The sequence below is a fragment of the Scyliorhinus canicula genome, chromosome 4, assembly GCF_902713615.1.
Source record: "Scyliorhinus canicula chromosome 4, sScyCan1.1, whole genome shotgun sequence".
Classification (NCBI taxonomy): domain Eukaryota; kingdom Metazoa; phylum Chordata; class Chondrichthyes; order Carcharhiniformes; family Scyliorhinidae; genus Scyliorhinus; species Scyliorhinus canicula.
This window is the reverse complement of record NC_052149.1, coordinates 20,847,064-20,861,246: the sequence shown is the minus strand read 5'-3', so window position 1 is coordinate 20,861,246 and position 14,183 is coordinate 20,847,064. Positions and strand designations below refer to the sequence as shown.

The 14,183-nt window shown below is 43.8% G+C and overlaps 1 protein-coding gene across 3 annotated transcripts in view; it reads left to right on the top strand.

The window, feature by feature from the left end:
* Nucleotides 1–14,183, top strand: part of tgfbr3 (transforming growth factor, beta receptor III) — a 207,375-nt gene that overhangs the window by 132,963 nt on the left and 60,229 nt on the right. For all 3 annotated transcript variants that reach the window (XM_038793815.1, XM_038793814.1, XM_038793816.1), the window contains exon 8: nt 11,324–11,516. In XM_038793815.1, coding sequence (XP_038649743.1) covers nt 11,324–11,516 — 193 coding nt within the window. The remainder of the gene's footprint in view (nt 1–11,323; nt 11,517–14,183) is intronic.

Below are 14,183 nucleotides of genomic sequence, written 5' to 3'. Positions count from 1 at the left end.
CAGGCTGTTGGCTGTTGAGTTCTGCACTTGCATGAAATCTTCAAAAAGTAATCACGCCTAAGTGGGTTTAAAACCTACTTGGGTGCGTGAGGCTTGGTCCCGCCCATTGTAGATGGGATACTGATCACAAGGCCCTGCGGGATCTGGTTAGATTCAGCAAGGCGCACTGGCTGTCAGGAAGCCTGCGGGAGTCCTCTCCTCGGATCCACCGACCGCATCGCGCTCCTGTTTGGGCGCAACACGGCCGGTAGACTGCGCCCATTGTTTCTTTCCTCAGTTCTGCACAGCTTTCCATTCTTGTTGAAGCACGTTTCCATCCCTTTCTTCAACTAATTTTTATTAAACCATGAGCCAGGAGCTGTTTCTGATTTGGGAGTATTTCAGTGCCCCGTTTCATTACCGCCAAGAAGATTTTATTTCCCATTTTATTACATCCACAAGTTCTGTGATATGTTGCATTACCATGCACATCAATGATCCATCAATGCTGCTGAAGGTAGATAAATTGTGTATAAATAATTTTCCTGGGAAGTAATAAGTCCATATAGTTTTTATATTCCAGAATAATATGGTGAGAAGGTCAAACATTTAAACATGTGCTACATTTACTATAATTGAACATATTTCCCTTTAATTTGTTTCAGTACCACATGTTCAAATACGACTTGAGCATTGATTCAATGTAGGCATTAGAAAATCTTGTCAAAATTCATATATGGAAGTATAATTAATCCTAGTTGGCTTAACTCTCCCCAGTAAGATCAAAGATAAATGGGCACATTTTATTAAAAGATGAAACTGGCTAAAGATAAAAGAAAAAAACTTACAACATGTATAGGCAATAATTGTGGGATAAACTTACATTATCTCTTACACTTCAAATTTATTTCATGTATGGCAGCCTCATTATCAGGGTTTTTTGTGTCAGAATATACAGTGCTGTTGTAAAGCAGCTCTTTCCGAGCATCTTTTTAGCACACTTAAGACCTTTTGTATTGAAATCCATGAAAGTTTCTCCTTGCACCCGAAAGCTAAATTTAAAGAGACACCTATCTGTTTCTTTCAAGGATCATGGAATTGTTTGTGAACAATATAGGACTGGATTCTTTGGCCATGCCTGCTGCAAAAACGCCACGGGCGGAATGCGCATCATGTATAGGTCCATTGACCTCGGGTGGGAATTTCCGGGCTCCGGCCAGGCGTGGCTGGAGAAGTCCGCCCATTATGTCTCCAGAGATTTGACACCTAGGTTAATCCTCCAGTGCAGTTCTGAGGGAGTGCTTCACAATTCGAGGCAATTCTGCTCTCTCAGATCATGTAAAAGACTCCATGGCCCTAATTCAAAGAAGAGCAAGGGCATCATTCCTGGTATCCTGACCAATATTTATCCCTTAATCAACTCCACTAAAGGAACTGCATAAATACTATGGCTACAAGAGCAGGACAGAGGCTAGGTATTCTGTGGCAACTGATCAATCCCCTCACAAAAGCTTACCACCATCTCTAAGGCAAGAATATGATGTAATGCTATTCACTTGCCAAGACGAGTGCCTGTCCAAAAAACCCAGTTTGATCCAGGCCAAGCAACCATCGACACCCCATCCACTCCCACGCACAGTGGCTGCAGTGTTGTGTCATTTACAAAATGCACTCACTAAGGCTTCAATAATACATCCCAAACCTTGTGACCTCTACCACCTAGAGAAAAAGGGCAGCAGGCACATGGACACGTCACCATTCCATGTTCTCCTCCAAGACTGACTTGGAAATATGCTGCTGTTCTTTCATCCCATTTCATCTAAAAACCTCACTGGATGTACCTATACTATGCAAACTGGAGTGCTTCAAAAAGATGCCTCACCACCACCTTCTTGAGGATAATTAGGGTTGGGTAATAAATGTTGTCCTTGCCAGCGACAAGCTCATTCCACAAGTGAATTTTAAAAATGATCCGGTCGTTATCACATTGTTGTTTGTTGGAACTTGCTATGTGCAAATTATCTGCTAAAAAGCTTTCTGGGAAGAAGCTGGATAAGGCCTAAAATGACTCCGGGTTTGTGATACAATGCAGGCTGCACATAAACTTCATGCAGCCTGCTCATTATGATGCTTAGCCTGCTGTTAAGTGTGCGAATGCATGAGTATGGGGTGCAAACCTGTGATCGTGAGTGCACCATGTAAAAGACTGCCATACTGGCCAAGCCACATGCACACTCAGGCTGTTGTTCTCTGGTCAGAGCAAACTCCTCTCTTGGCATACAGAATGTCAGTCTTACATAGCAGCGGACGGCGAACTGGGCGATATTATGAATGTCGCTTGTTACAGCCATGAAGGATTCCACGCAAATAAACTCTTAGCAATGGTAGCTGCTGCTGGCGGTGCTGTTCTTGTCCTGCTGTGAGCCTTCGGGTCTGCTGCATCAAGTGGCGCACTTCAGTGAGCATCTCCTTTGTAAAATGGAGAAGTTGTATACAGTGCTCCTTGGTGAACTTGAGGTAAGCAAATTGTTACCTGATGATCCTCGGTGGATAAGACTTCCTTATGAGAGCACTTCTCACTATGTGAGCATAGTGTTGTCTCTGCCCAATCTCACTGTCATTCTGTCAGACAAAGGGGGATGGTAATTGCACTGGGAGCAAGTGGTCTTCTCGGAATGCTTGATGTGAGAACCAAGACGTTCACCAGATGCAACAAGACTCCCTGCAGACTTCGCCAATTTTAAACATCAGTAGGAAACTCAAAGCACTGCCACAAACTCAGCAAGAGGCAATAGAAATCAATCCGAGTATAATCTGAATATAGTTGATAATCTCTTTAAATGTCCATGGTGGAGGATGGTTCTTTCTGCTGCTGAGTTAATGTTTAGCTGTGCATGTTTCAGAGGGAGTGTTCGCAAGAGCAACAAATGGCACTGGTGGTCTCAAATCAATGCCACATTCTGATTAGGTCACAATCTGCCTACTCTGAATACTTGCAGTGTATGCTCTTAATACCCACACTAACAGTCACCAAAACGGCATCCAACACAGGCAACACCAAAAGTGTGAACCTAAAATGGCACCAAAAGAGTCAAAAATATAGATGCCATGAAGTCAAATTTTGTGGCTTTTCTTTTTGTTTAAATTCTATGAATTTTATTAAAAATAGACCTTAATTTAATTATTTTGAGTAACTAAAACATTTGTCAAACAGAATAAGAAATAGAATTAACTTCAAGAAAAAAAAAATCAAGTGGAATAAATAAGAAAGAACTTGATGTCTCCATTTCTTTGTTGTGCCCAAAACAGTGATTGCAAACTCTAGACATATTTTATCATCCTATTTTACATTTGTGAAACTCAAATCTATGCACCTCCAAGATGTGTAGTAATGTGTAATAATGCAAATATTATGACATAAAATATGCAAACACAATTTTCAATCCAGCATTTTGGAATAGGTATTTTATTCAGTTGGAGATTTAAAGGTTCAAGTAGTCATCAAGCCTCCCTCATTCAAAAGTTCTGGATTTCTCTCTATAGTGTCACTTTCAAATTTGCCATTACCATCAGCTGACAGATGGCACCTTAGTGGGGTTTTCTGTGCAACCTGCTGCGTGATTTGCAGAGTGGGCCCGCTATTGGTTGGTGGCGGAATCTTATGGGCCCCGTCATTGTCAAAGGGGTTCCCCATTGAATGCACCCCTCACCGCCGGGAAACCTGTGGCGGGGGGGGTGTGCCGTCAGCAGATCCCGCCGGTGTGAACGGCTGGAAAATTCCGGCCCAATTTCCACTACCATTATCCATATAGTTTGTGCGAGCTGACAAGAGCTATAGTTTATGATGCAGGAAAAGTCTCTGCTTTCAGTTCCAAAAGATTCTTTACCAATGCAAGAAAAACATCTGTTATCACAAATAACAGCCTGGATGACAACTGTCCTAACTTGTTCAAGAGGATAGCCAAATTCCCTGAACAGTGTTTTATATATATATATATATATATATATAGGTTTTAGAATTTTTTGTACTCCTATTTCATATCTTCCTTTATGTTGAAGGTTATTTGCAAAATATAGATGATTTCTTGTTGAATAATTATTTACAAACAACCTTGTTTCTGAAAAATTTCATCAACTAATGGTTTAATAACTTGATGTCAAAGCATGGTTTCAATTATTGTGAGATGCATGAACCCAAACAGTAACATGAGTAAAATGCTTTTGAAAATTAGAGTGGGGGGGGGGGGGGGGGGGGGGTAGAATATGTGCTAGTCATGACAGTGCGGTTATCAAATAAGTATTTGTTCAGCTGTCAATCCACAGTGTGAAATCAGTACGGTCACGCAGGAGAGTAAATCAGATAACCCTGATTTTGGATCACAATTTGGGCGATGTAAATTATTTTCCTGGTATTATCCATGAAATTGACCATTTGCAAGAAACATTAACATAGATGGAAATCGATGCAATGTTATTTTGTAAAAAAGAAAGTAAATGTTTTTTTTAAGAACTTCAGCTGATAGTAAAATGAAAATATAGAGATATAAACATAATTTTATTAAACAGTCAAACATAGATGCAAATACAGAAAGCAACCCCGTAGGCTACTAATTTATAGGTAATTAAAGAGGTGAGTTAAAAATCAGAACAGTTAACGCCTGAAAGAAATAGTGAGGGTTGGTAGATGGACATTGCATAGGTCTTTGCATGCCCATATGCAGTATTGTGAGCAGTTTTGGGCCCTGCATCTAAGGTAGGATGTGCTGCCTTGGAAAGGGTCCAGAGGAGGTTCACAAGAATGATCCCTGGAATGAAGAGCTTGCCATTTGAAGAGCGATTAAGAACTCTTGGCCTGTACATTGAAGTTTAGAAGGATGAGTGGGGATCTTATTGAAACTTACAGGATACTGAGAGGGCTAGATAGAGTGGATGTGGAGAGGATGTTTTCATTAGTAGGAAAATCTAGAACCTGAGGCCACAGTCTCAGACTGAAGGGACGATTCTTTAAAATTGAGATGAAGAGGAATTTCTTCAGCCAGAGAGTGGTGAATCTGTGGAACTCTTTGCCGCAGTAGGCTGTGGAGGCCAAATCACAGAGTGTCTTTAAGACAGAGATAGATAGGTTCTTGAAAATGAAATGAAATGAAAATCGCTTATTGTCCCGAGTAGGCGTCAATAAAGTTACTGTGAAAAGCCCCTAGTCGCCACATTCCAGCGCCTGTTCGAGGAGGCTGGTACGGGAATTGAACCGTGCTGCTGGCCTGCCTTGGTCTGCTTTAAAAGCCAGCAATTTAGCCCAGTGTGCTAAACCAGCCCCTTGATTAATAAGGGGATCAGGGGTTCATAGATTCATAGAATTACAGTGCGGAAGGAGGCCATTCAGCCCATTGAGTCTGCACCAGCTCTTGGAAAGACCTACTTAACCCACGCCTCCACCCTATCGTCGTAACCCAGTAACCCCAACTAACCTTTTTGGACACTAAGGGCAATTTATCATGGCCAGTCCACCTAACCTGCACATCTTTGGACTGTGGGAGGAAACCAGAGCACCCGGAGAAAATCCACGTCGACACGGGGAGAATGTGCAGACTCCGCACTGTGACCCAAGCCGGGAATTGAACCTGGGACCCTGGAGCTGTGAAGCAGCTGTGCTAATCACTGTGCAACAGCATGGTTATGGAGAGAAGGCAGGAAAATGGCGATGAGAAACATATCAGCCATGATTGAATGGGTGGGGCAGCACCGTGGCGCAGTGGGTTAGCCTTGATGCCTCACGGCGCCAAGGCCCCAGGGTCAATCCCAAATCCCAGCTCTGGGTCACTGTCCGTGTGGAGTTTGCACATTCTCCCGTGTTTGCGTGGGTTTCGCCTCCACAACTCAAAGATGTGCAGGCTAGGTGGATTGGACTCGCTAAATTGCCCCTTAATTGGAAAAAAATGAATTGGGTACTCTAAATTTATTTTAAAAAAATGATCGAATGGCTGAGCAAACTCGATGGGCCGAATGGCCTAATTCTGCTCCTGTGTCTTATAGGCATGAAATGTGATATTTTTCAGGTTTCTAATAAAAAGAAACACAATTGAACTATTAAGCGTGATTTTGTTTTCCGAAGTACAGAATAACAGAACAAAAAGGGAATTCTTCTAAAAACAATACAACCGTAGCGACACTCTGAGTTGTGTATCGATGATTTCGTGGGAATTTTCAGTGGGAAAGGATTAAAATTTGGTCACAATAAGGGGGAACAGAATGAGGAACAAATGGGGAATTTAGCCGAGATACACTGCATTATGCCTGTGAAATGATCAGACGTTTCAATGGAAAAATTATTTGGACCATGAAATTTATATAATGTGTGTATTCTTGTCTGAAAATGGATAGACTACAGAACAGTCTATAAAGGATTTGCTTGATGTGATATTCCCATGGTCCAGTTTATTTTACCAAATGTTATCAACTGATGGTAGTTTTAGAAAACATTTTACTTTTAGCAGCCATTAACAGTCATGTTCGAATAGATGATAAATGATATACATTTGCACGTTTGCAGTTTAATCTCTTTCTCACGCCTATCTCCTTAACTCATATGGTATATAAATGCCTTCTCTCTCCCTCTCTCTCTCTCACTTAAATACATGCTTTAATACTAACGTAACATCCAAAGTCAGTTGCAAAATTGTTTTGAATAAATAGGGAAATATAAATCATCAGTCGAAAAACATTTATTCTGTTGACTTTGAACTTTTAAGGTAGATATAAAAATTCATTATTACCTCAGATTCCAAATCTTTGCAAGATTTAGATACCAACCATGATTGATTTTTTTTACACATATAGAATCATGGAATCCCTACAGTGCAGAAGGAGGCCATTTGGCCCATCAAGTCTGCAACGACCCTTCAAAAGAGCACCCAACCATGGCCCACGCCCTATCCCCAAACCCCACCTAACATTTTGGTCACTAAGTGACAATTTAGCATGGTCAATCCATCTAACCTGCACATGTTTGGACTGTGGGAGAAAACCGGAGCACCCGGAGGAATCCCACACAGATATGGAAGAACATGCAAACTCCATATTAGTCACCCAAGGCTGAAATTGAACCTGGGTCCCTGGCACTGAGGCAGTAGTGCTCAATCTGTGCCACCATGCCACAAATTTTATCATATTATAAGTTATCCCATTTTTGACTATAACATCTCTGGCCAAGAAGGCAAACTTCACTGCCTCTAGTCAGCCAACAGAAGATATAATTTCACTAAGATTTGACTGTCATCTCTTTCTGATCCTTCCAGTCTGCGAGAAAGATGTTACCCAGCTCAAATCAGAAACTCGAACCATGTTGATCTCATGTCACTTGTCATCACAGCTATGCCCGTAACATAAGATATGATTATGTTTGATGTAATTATCATTAGTATGTAACTCCAGAGTATGATCCCTTTGATTATGTAACAGATTTTCCTGGGTTTGGTTCCCTGAATGTACCATTAGCTTATCAGTTAATGGGCAGAATCTTATTGCGTTACTGGGGTCCTCGGCAGCCAGCTGCAGAGTGGATGAGAGACCAGCCTCTTTCCAGCAAGCCCACTGAACCACAAACCAATTAGGCAGTGATGAGGCTCAAATCAAGATATTGAGGGTGGAAGTCCCACCTACTGAGGGCTGCTAGCTGTTATGCTCAGCAGCACCACTGGGGAGGCCATGGTTGCTGCAGGAAATACACGCCCTGAGCCTCAGAATGACAGAGCGACCCAGGCCACAGGAAGGTAATGTGAGGGAGGGCTGGTTTTGCCAGGTAGGGGAGGGCAAGGGTTTGCTCTCGGTGGTCGTCTCCTTCCCACTTCCCAATGTTAAGTACCTTGACCAAGCACCACGGCTCACCACCTAACCCCAAAATGACAAGCTGGCTAGAGCACCTGCCTGCAGCTTGGATAATATCAGCAGTGGTGAGATGAGCCCTTTGGTATTCATTAATTGACCACTTAAGGAACTCAATAGGTGGAAGCACAGGAGGTCCACCATGAACCTACCTGCCCAGAACTTAATTCTGACAGAGGTGGGAAGGCAGCGTGATTCCAGTCATCCACCACCTGATTACATGCCTTTCCCACCTCCAGGCTCACTACCAGCGAGAGCATAAAATTCCACCCCACCAGTTAAACCATCTTTTGAACAATTGATTTAACTTTACACTACAGGTGGACAGTAGATGCTTCAGAAGGAAACTGAAGAGTTTTATGGTGCAGGAAGATCTAGAACAGTATAAGTTTAGATCTAGGCCCAAGTGTATAGGTTTCCCAAGGGAACTTTGAAGGATGACAAAAGTGCTGTCTTCCAAAAACACTCGATGCAGAAAAAATATCCTTTTTTGCAAATGCATAATACAGTTGTAAATAGTAGCAGTGTGATGCGCTATCAATCGTACTAAAGACTCAAATGGGTACAGTAGAGGCTTTATTACAGTTAGATGTTTATCCTCCAACTGCAGCTGGTAGAATGGCTGCTCAGGAGAAGTCATGCATATTTATACGGCTCCTTGTGGGCGGAGCTAGCCGGCAGGGGCTACCGGCGAACCTGTACTACTGTACATCCCCTAATATAAGCACACACACAATTACACAGTCGATCACCACACAGTGCACATCATTTCTGTGAAGTTATGATGAAAATGATTCACAGTTGCACCAGAAAGATGCTTCACAAAAGCCAGTTCTCTAATTTTAATGTGGACTCTAATTCCCTCCCTCCACTGTATAAACTGTTTTCTTGCTTCCTGCTTTTGTGGTCCAATGGCATACTGGCGGGATTTTACGCACCCCTCATGGCGTGTTTTGCAGTGGTGGAGGCGGCCCTTCATTGGCTGGCAGTGGGATCTCTTTGGTCCCGCCGCTATCAATTGGGTTTCCTGTTGTTCGCATCCTCTGCTACTGGGGAACCCGCGACCAGGGAGCAGAACATCCGGGAAATCTCATCCATTTCTCCACTGCGTGGAATTCTCCGTTTGGGAGACTAAGTTCTTTCTCCAGAGCTGAATTGCACTTTGGGAGGTCCCTCGAGTTGGCGGGTCTGCGGAGCGGTCTCTTAGTTAGGGGGACCCTGGGAAGTGTCTCCTGTTTTAAAGGGCCACTGGGGTGGGGGGGGCGGGAGAGTTGCTGAGAGCCAAGCTCAGTGCAGGAAACAGGACTAAGTGCAGCCTTGGCGGAGCGTTCCCCACTGAGGCACTGAATTGAAAAGAGTCCCGATAGATAGCCTGGTGTTCCTCTGCACTGCGAGCAATTTGGCTAGATGGCACAGAAATGTGAGATCATGCATTTAGGGAGATCAAACAGTTATATGGAGTACACAATAATTGGGAATTACTAACAGGTAGATGAAGTGAGAGACCTTGGCGTACAAGCGCTCCTTAAGGAGTTACCCCCTTGGCTTACTGCAGGGCTCACCATGTCAGGTTCACTTTTGATGATATCTGTTGTAATCCGCGCTCACGTGGTTCCCGGCCTGGGCGACCGGAGAATTGTCAGGGCACGGAGAATCTGGTGCCGGGCCTGCTAAGTGGCTACAAAAGCGTCATTAAGACCAGCTTCAAATGAGTGAATACAAATGCCACTCAATGGATACACAGAAGGAGAATTCAGAATGTCCAATTCACTTTAGGCCAGGACGGGAGGCACACAAAGCTTGGGGGGTGGAATTGGTACTGCTGATGCATAATGTCAGTTGGATTGGACGCAAACTCAATTGCGTGTTTATTGTTTATTTAAAAATGGTGCAATGGTTGCCAATTGTGGTACCTGTCCACCTACCATATATGGAGACTGGATCGGGGTGAGCAGGAAGGCGGCAGTGAGTTTGCCATCCCTCATATTTGATGTGTTCTACATTCACTTCACCACTGAAACCCACACCCAGTAGGAGGCCAAAAAGTCCATAGAAGTCCAGTTGTTCTGGAACCTGTTTGTGGCCAACCACCAAGTCGGCCCATCGTGTCGACACAGGTCCTTGAAGAGCACCGTACTTAGGCCCACGCATCCACCCAATCCCTGTAAACCAGTAACCCCACCAAACCTTTGGACACTAAGGGGACATTTATCATGGCCAATCCACCTAACCTGCACATCTTTGAACTGTGGGAGGGAGCCGGGGCACACTGAGGAAACCCACGCAGTCAAGGGGAGAACAGACAGTCACCCGAGGCCGGAATTCAACCCAGGTCCCTGGAGCTGTGAGGCAGCAGTGCTAACCACTGTTCATGATCACTGGAATATGTAGCTGTCAGAAATACAGTTACAAACTGTATACTGCACTTTAAATGTTGGTGCGTCTGTCGGTTGGGTTGCATGTGCGGCTGAAGATAGGTTTGTTCACATGACCTGTGGAGTGATGATGCCATTTTGTGTAAAATGACTAAATAATGTAACTACAGGTTTAAATGACTCCAAGCAGAATGTAAACCAGTAAGCCCATTTATTAAAAGTCTGGAAATAATGGGTGATTTGGCTTGTACTCTCGAAGCTCTGTGGATTGTTAAAAGATATAGATTGACTACAGTGAAATATATTTTGGTTGCAAATGTGTAATTTTAGATTAATGCATAAAGCCAAGTTTATACATTTTAAGTGCAATAAAGTTGTTACTCATTTTACTTCACACTGCCATTGTGATATTTGCTACAGTTCACATCCTCTCCACAGCTGCAGAGATACTATCAGTTGTCTTTTGGGGATGAAGAACCGTAATAGGAACAATGCCAAATACTCTGTTTATTAGGGAATGAGCTAGGATTGGGGCTATAATGAAATTAAATGAAAATCGCTTATTGTCGCAAGTAGGCTTGAAATGAATTACGCCACATTCCGGCGACTGTTCGGGGAGGCTGGTACGGGAATTGAACCTTGCTGCTGGCCTGCCTTGGTTTGCTTTAATAGCCAGCTATTTAGCCCCGTGCTAATAAAGTGCCAATAAATGTGGCTTTGGTTATTGTGATTTCATTTATACTCATAACCCCCAGAAATACAGACATTCAAGCCAGTAGAGAGATTTTGTGATGCTAAAACTGTAGATAAAATGGGATTTTGATTAATGATTTTACAATTAGCACATTCTGGAAATCTGAAATTGAATTCCAGCATATAAACATTTGCTCTAGCTGAAGATCAAATTGAATATCTCTCTATAACATGCTCAAAGGTTGAATTCATTTTGAAATACTTAATTTCCGGTAACATTTAATGTTAATTATATGGAATTCTGGAATAGATTCATTGAAGCAAACAAATGTGAAGTAATTGCTCTTAATTAATTAGATTAGTTTTAAATGAACATTTATTTCCATTGCATCAAGGTCTCTGGTCGAGACAGCATCAACAGTCGAGACACAGAAGCATCTATGATTATGGTGAAAAAGACATCATCTGATTTGACATCCGCCCAGATTGATCTTCTGCACTGGGCTCGAGAACATGGACACAGTCCAATTACTTCATATACGAAAGCCTCCGTTGCTAACAAAGTTCATTTAAGGCTTCAGGAAGCTGGTAAGTGTTGACGAGTGTATTTATCATGAATTGTATTCTGAGTACCTAGAATTTTGCCAACAAAAAGTAAATGTTCACTTAATGCAAATGTTGAATTAAAGCAAGTTAGAATGAGCTACTAGTAATGCTTTCATCCCTGACCGTTCAAAACAAATCTGTAATAAGTCTAGGTAATGAATGTTCTTTCGCATTAACGACACTGTGAAATCTTTTAGGTTTAGTTATAAATAATTGCCTGAGTGCACTTCACTGTAATCACAAATCTGTTCCTGCACTGAGTAGCACTCAGTTTGCTTTTGTATATATGATGAAACAGCAAGTTACCAACTTAATGCATGGTGCAAACAAGGTGAAACCAGCAACATTTACTTAGTTCCTATCTGTTGTTCTGTGGCAGAGGCATCAATCAAACATGGTACCCTGTCTTGGGTGCTGTTGAGCTACTTGAGTTTAGTTGTGGCTGCACCTATTCAGCTGAGTATTCAACACACACTCGTGATGGACTGAAGATAGTGGTGAGAACTGAAGTGGCCAGACACCATGGGCTGGATTCTCCGCCGGCGGCATTCTCCGTTGCACCGATAGCGCACCCATGCCCACGTTTTTCCCGGTGGGGTGTCCACAATGGAAAATCCCATTGGAAGGTGGCGGGAATGGAGAATGCCACTGCCGGCGAGGGCACACCGCCGAGGAAAAAGCGGCTGGCGGAACAGAGAATCACGCCCCATATGTTTCATAGTGCCCAGCCTCTACATCGCTCCAGCAGCCACAGTGTTGTTCCTTTCAAGGTACATAATACTAGGACATTAATGGGGAATACTCATTGGTGGTTAGTCCCATCATTGAAAGTAGGTGATGGTTGCGCCTCTTCTTAGTGCAGTGGTTGTTGTCTACATGGATTTTAGCAAGGCATTTGATAAGGTCCCACATGGAAGATTGGTCAAACAGTTAAATCCCATGGGATACAGGGTAATATGGCAAGCCAGTAAGAAAGTTAGTCGAGTAACAGGAAACAAAGGTCAATGGTCGATGGATGCCTTTGCAAATGCAAAGTTGTTTCAAGAGGTGTTTTACAGGGTTTGGTGTTGGGACCCTTACTGTTTGTATTGTATATGAACAATTTGGACGTGAACGTGGGGGTCATGATTGGTAAGCTTTTAGACAACACAAAGATTGGCCAAATAGTGGATAGTGTAGTTCATAGCAATATGGCGCAATCTACTGGCTACATTGCACCCGAAAGGCCAGTAGATGCCGGGAGATCAGATCACGCGAGACTTGGTGATCTGAAGATGCTTGCCCTTGAGGCAGGGTGGCATGGCGGGTGCCACCTGGGGATCTTGCCAATGCCAGCCTGGCGCTGCCAGCTGGCAGGGACACCTGCCAGGGTGCTAGGTGGCATTTTTCCCACAATGAGGATCGGGCCTGGGGGTGCCCTGCACGTGTACGGTGAGGTGCGGGGCTGTGGGGGGAGGCCAAAGACCCATTATAGGTGAATTGGAACTTTTGGAGGGTTCAAGGGTCGCGTTGGGGGGGGGGGGGGGGGGGGGGGGGGCTGGGTCATGAGATGGCGTCCCAATCTCTTCCTGCACTGAGGTGTTCCAGCGAGTGAAGCTCCTCAGTGCTGGAAACAGGACTAAGTGCAGCCTCGGCGGGGCCTTCCCTGCTGAGGCACCAAATTGAAACAGAGTCCCGATAGATAGCTGGTGTTTCTCGGTGCTGCGAGCAATTTAGTTAGAAGGCACCAATAATCTCCAAAAAGATATAAAGGGGTTGGTGGAGTGGGTGGTAAATTGGCAGATGATTTTAACGCAGAAATGTGAGTTCATGCATTTAGGAAGATCAAACGGTTATATGGAGTATACAATAAATGGGAATTACTAAGGGGTAGATGAAGTGAGAGATCTTGGTATGCAAGTAGGGGCAGCACAAGAACACAATGGTTAGCACTATTGCTTCACATTGCCAGGGACCCGGGTTCGATTCCCGGATTAGGTCACTGTCTGTGCGGAGTCTGCACGTTCTCCCCGTGTCTGTGGGTTTCCTCCGGGTGCACCGGTTTCCTCCCACAGTCCAAAGATGTGCGGGTTAGGTGGATTGGTCACACTAAATTGCCCCGTAGTGTCCAAACGTTAGGTGGGGTTGCTGGGTTACGGTGGTAGGGTGGAGATGTGAGCTTAGGTAGGATGTTCTTTCAGGAGCTGGTGTAGACTCGATGGGCCGAATGGCCTCCTTCTGCACTGTAGAGTCCATGATTCCAAGTAAACAGGTCGCTAAAAGCAGCAGTTCAGGTAGACAAGGTTGTAGAGAAGGCATTTGCAATGTTCTCCTTTATTGGCAGAAGTGTAGACTAATGGGGCTACTGGGTCAAAGGGATAGGGTTGAGATGTGGGCTTAAGTAGGGTGCGCTTTCCAAGAGTCGGTGCAGACTCGATTGGCCGAATGGCCTCCTCCTGCACTGTAAATTCTATGGTTCCATGATACAATTCCAACATTATATCTTTAATTTTATGAAACATTGGTGAGGTCACAACTGGAGTATTATGTGCTGAACTGGTCACCACATCACAGGAAGGACGTTATTGCTCTGGAGAGAGTGCAGAGAAGGTTTACAAGAATGTTGCCAGGGCTAGAGAAGTGTAGCTATGAGGAGAGATGGGACAGGTT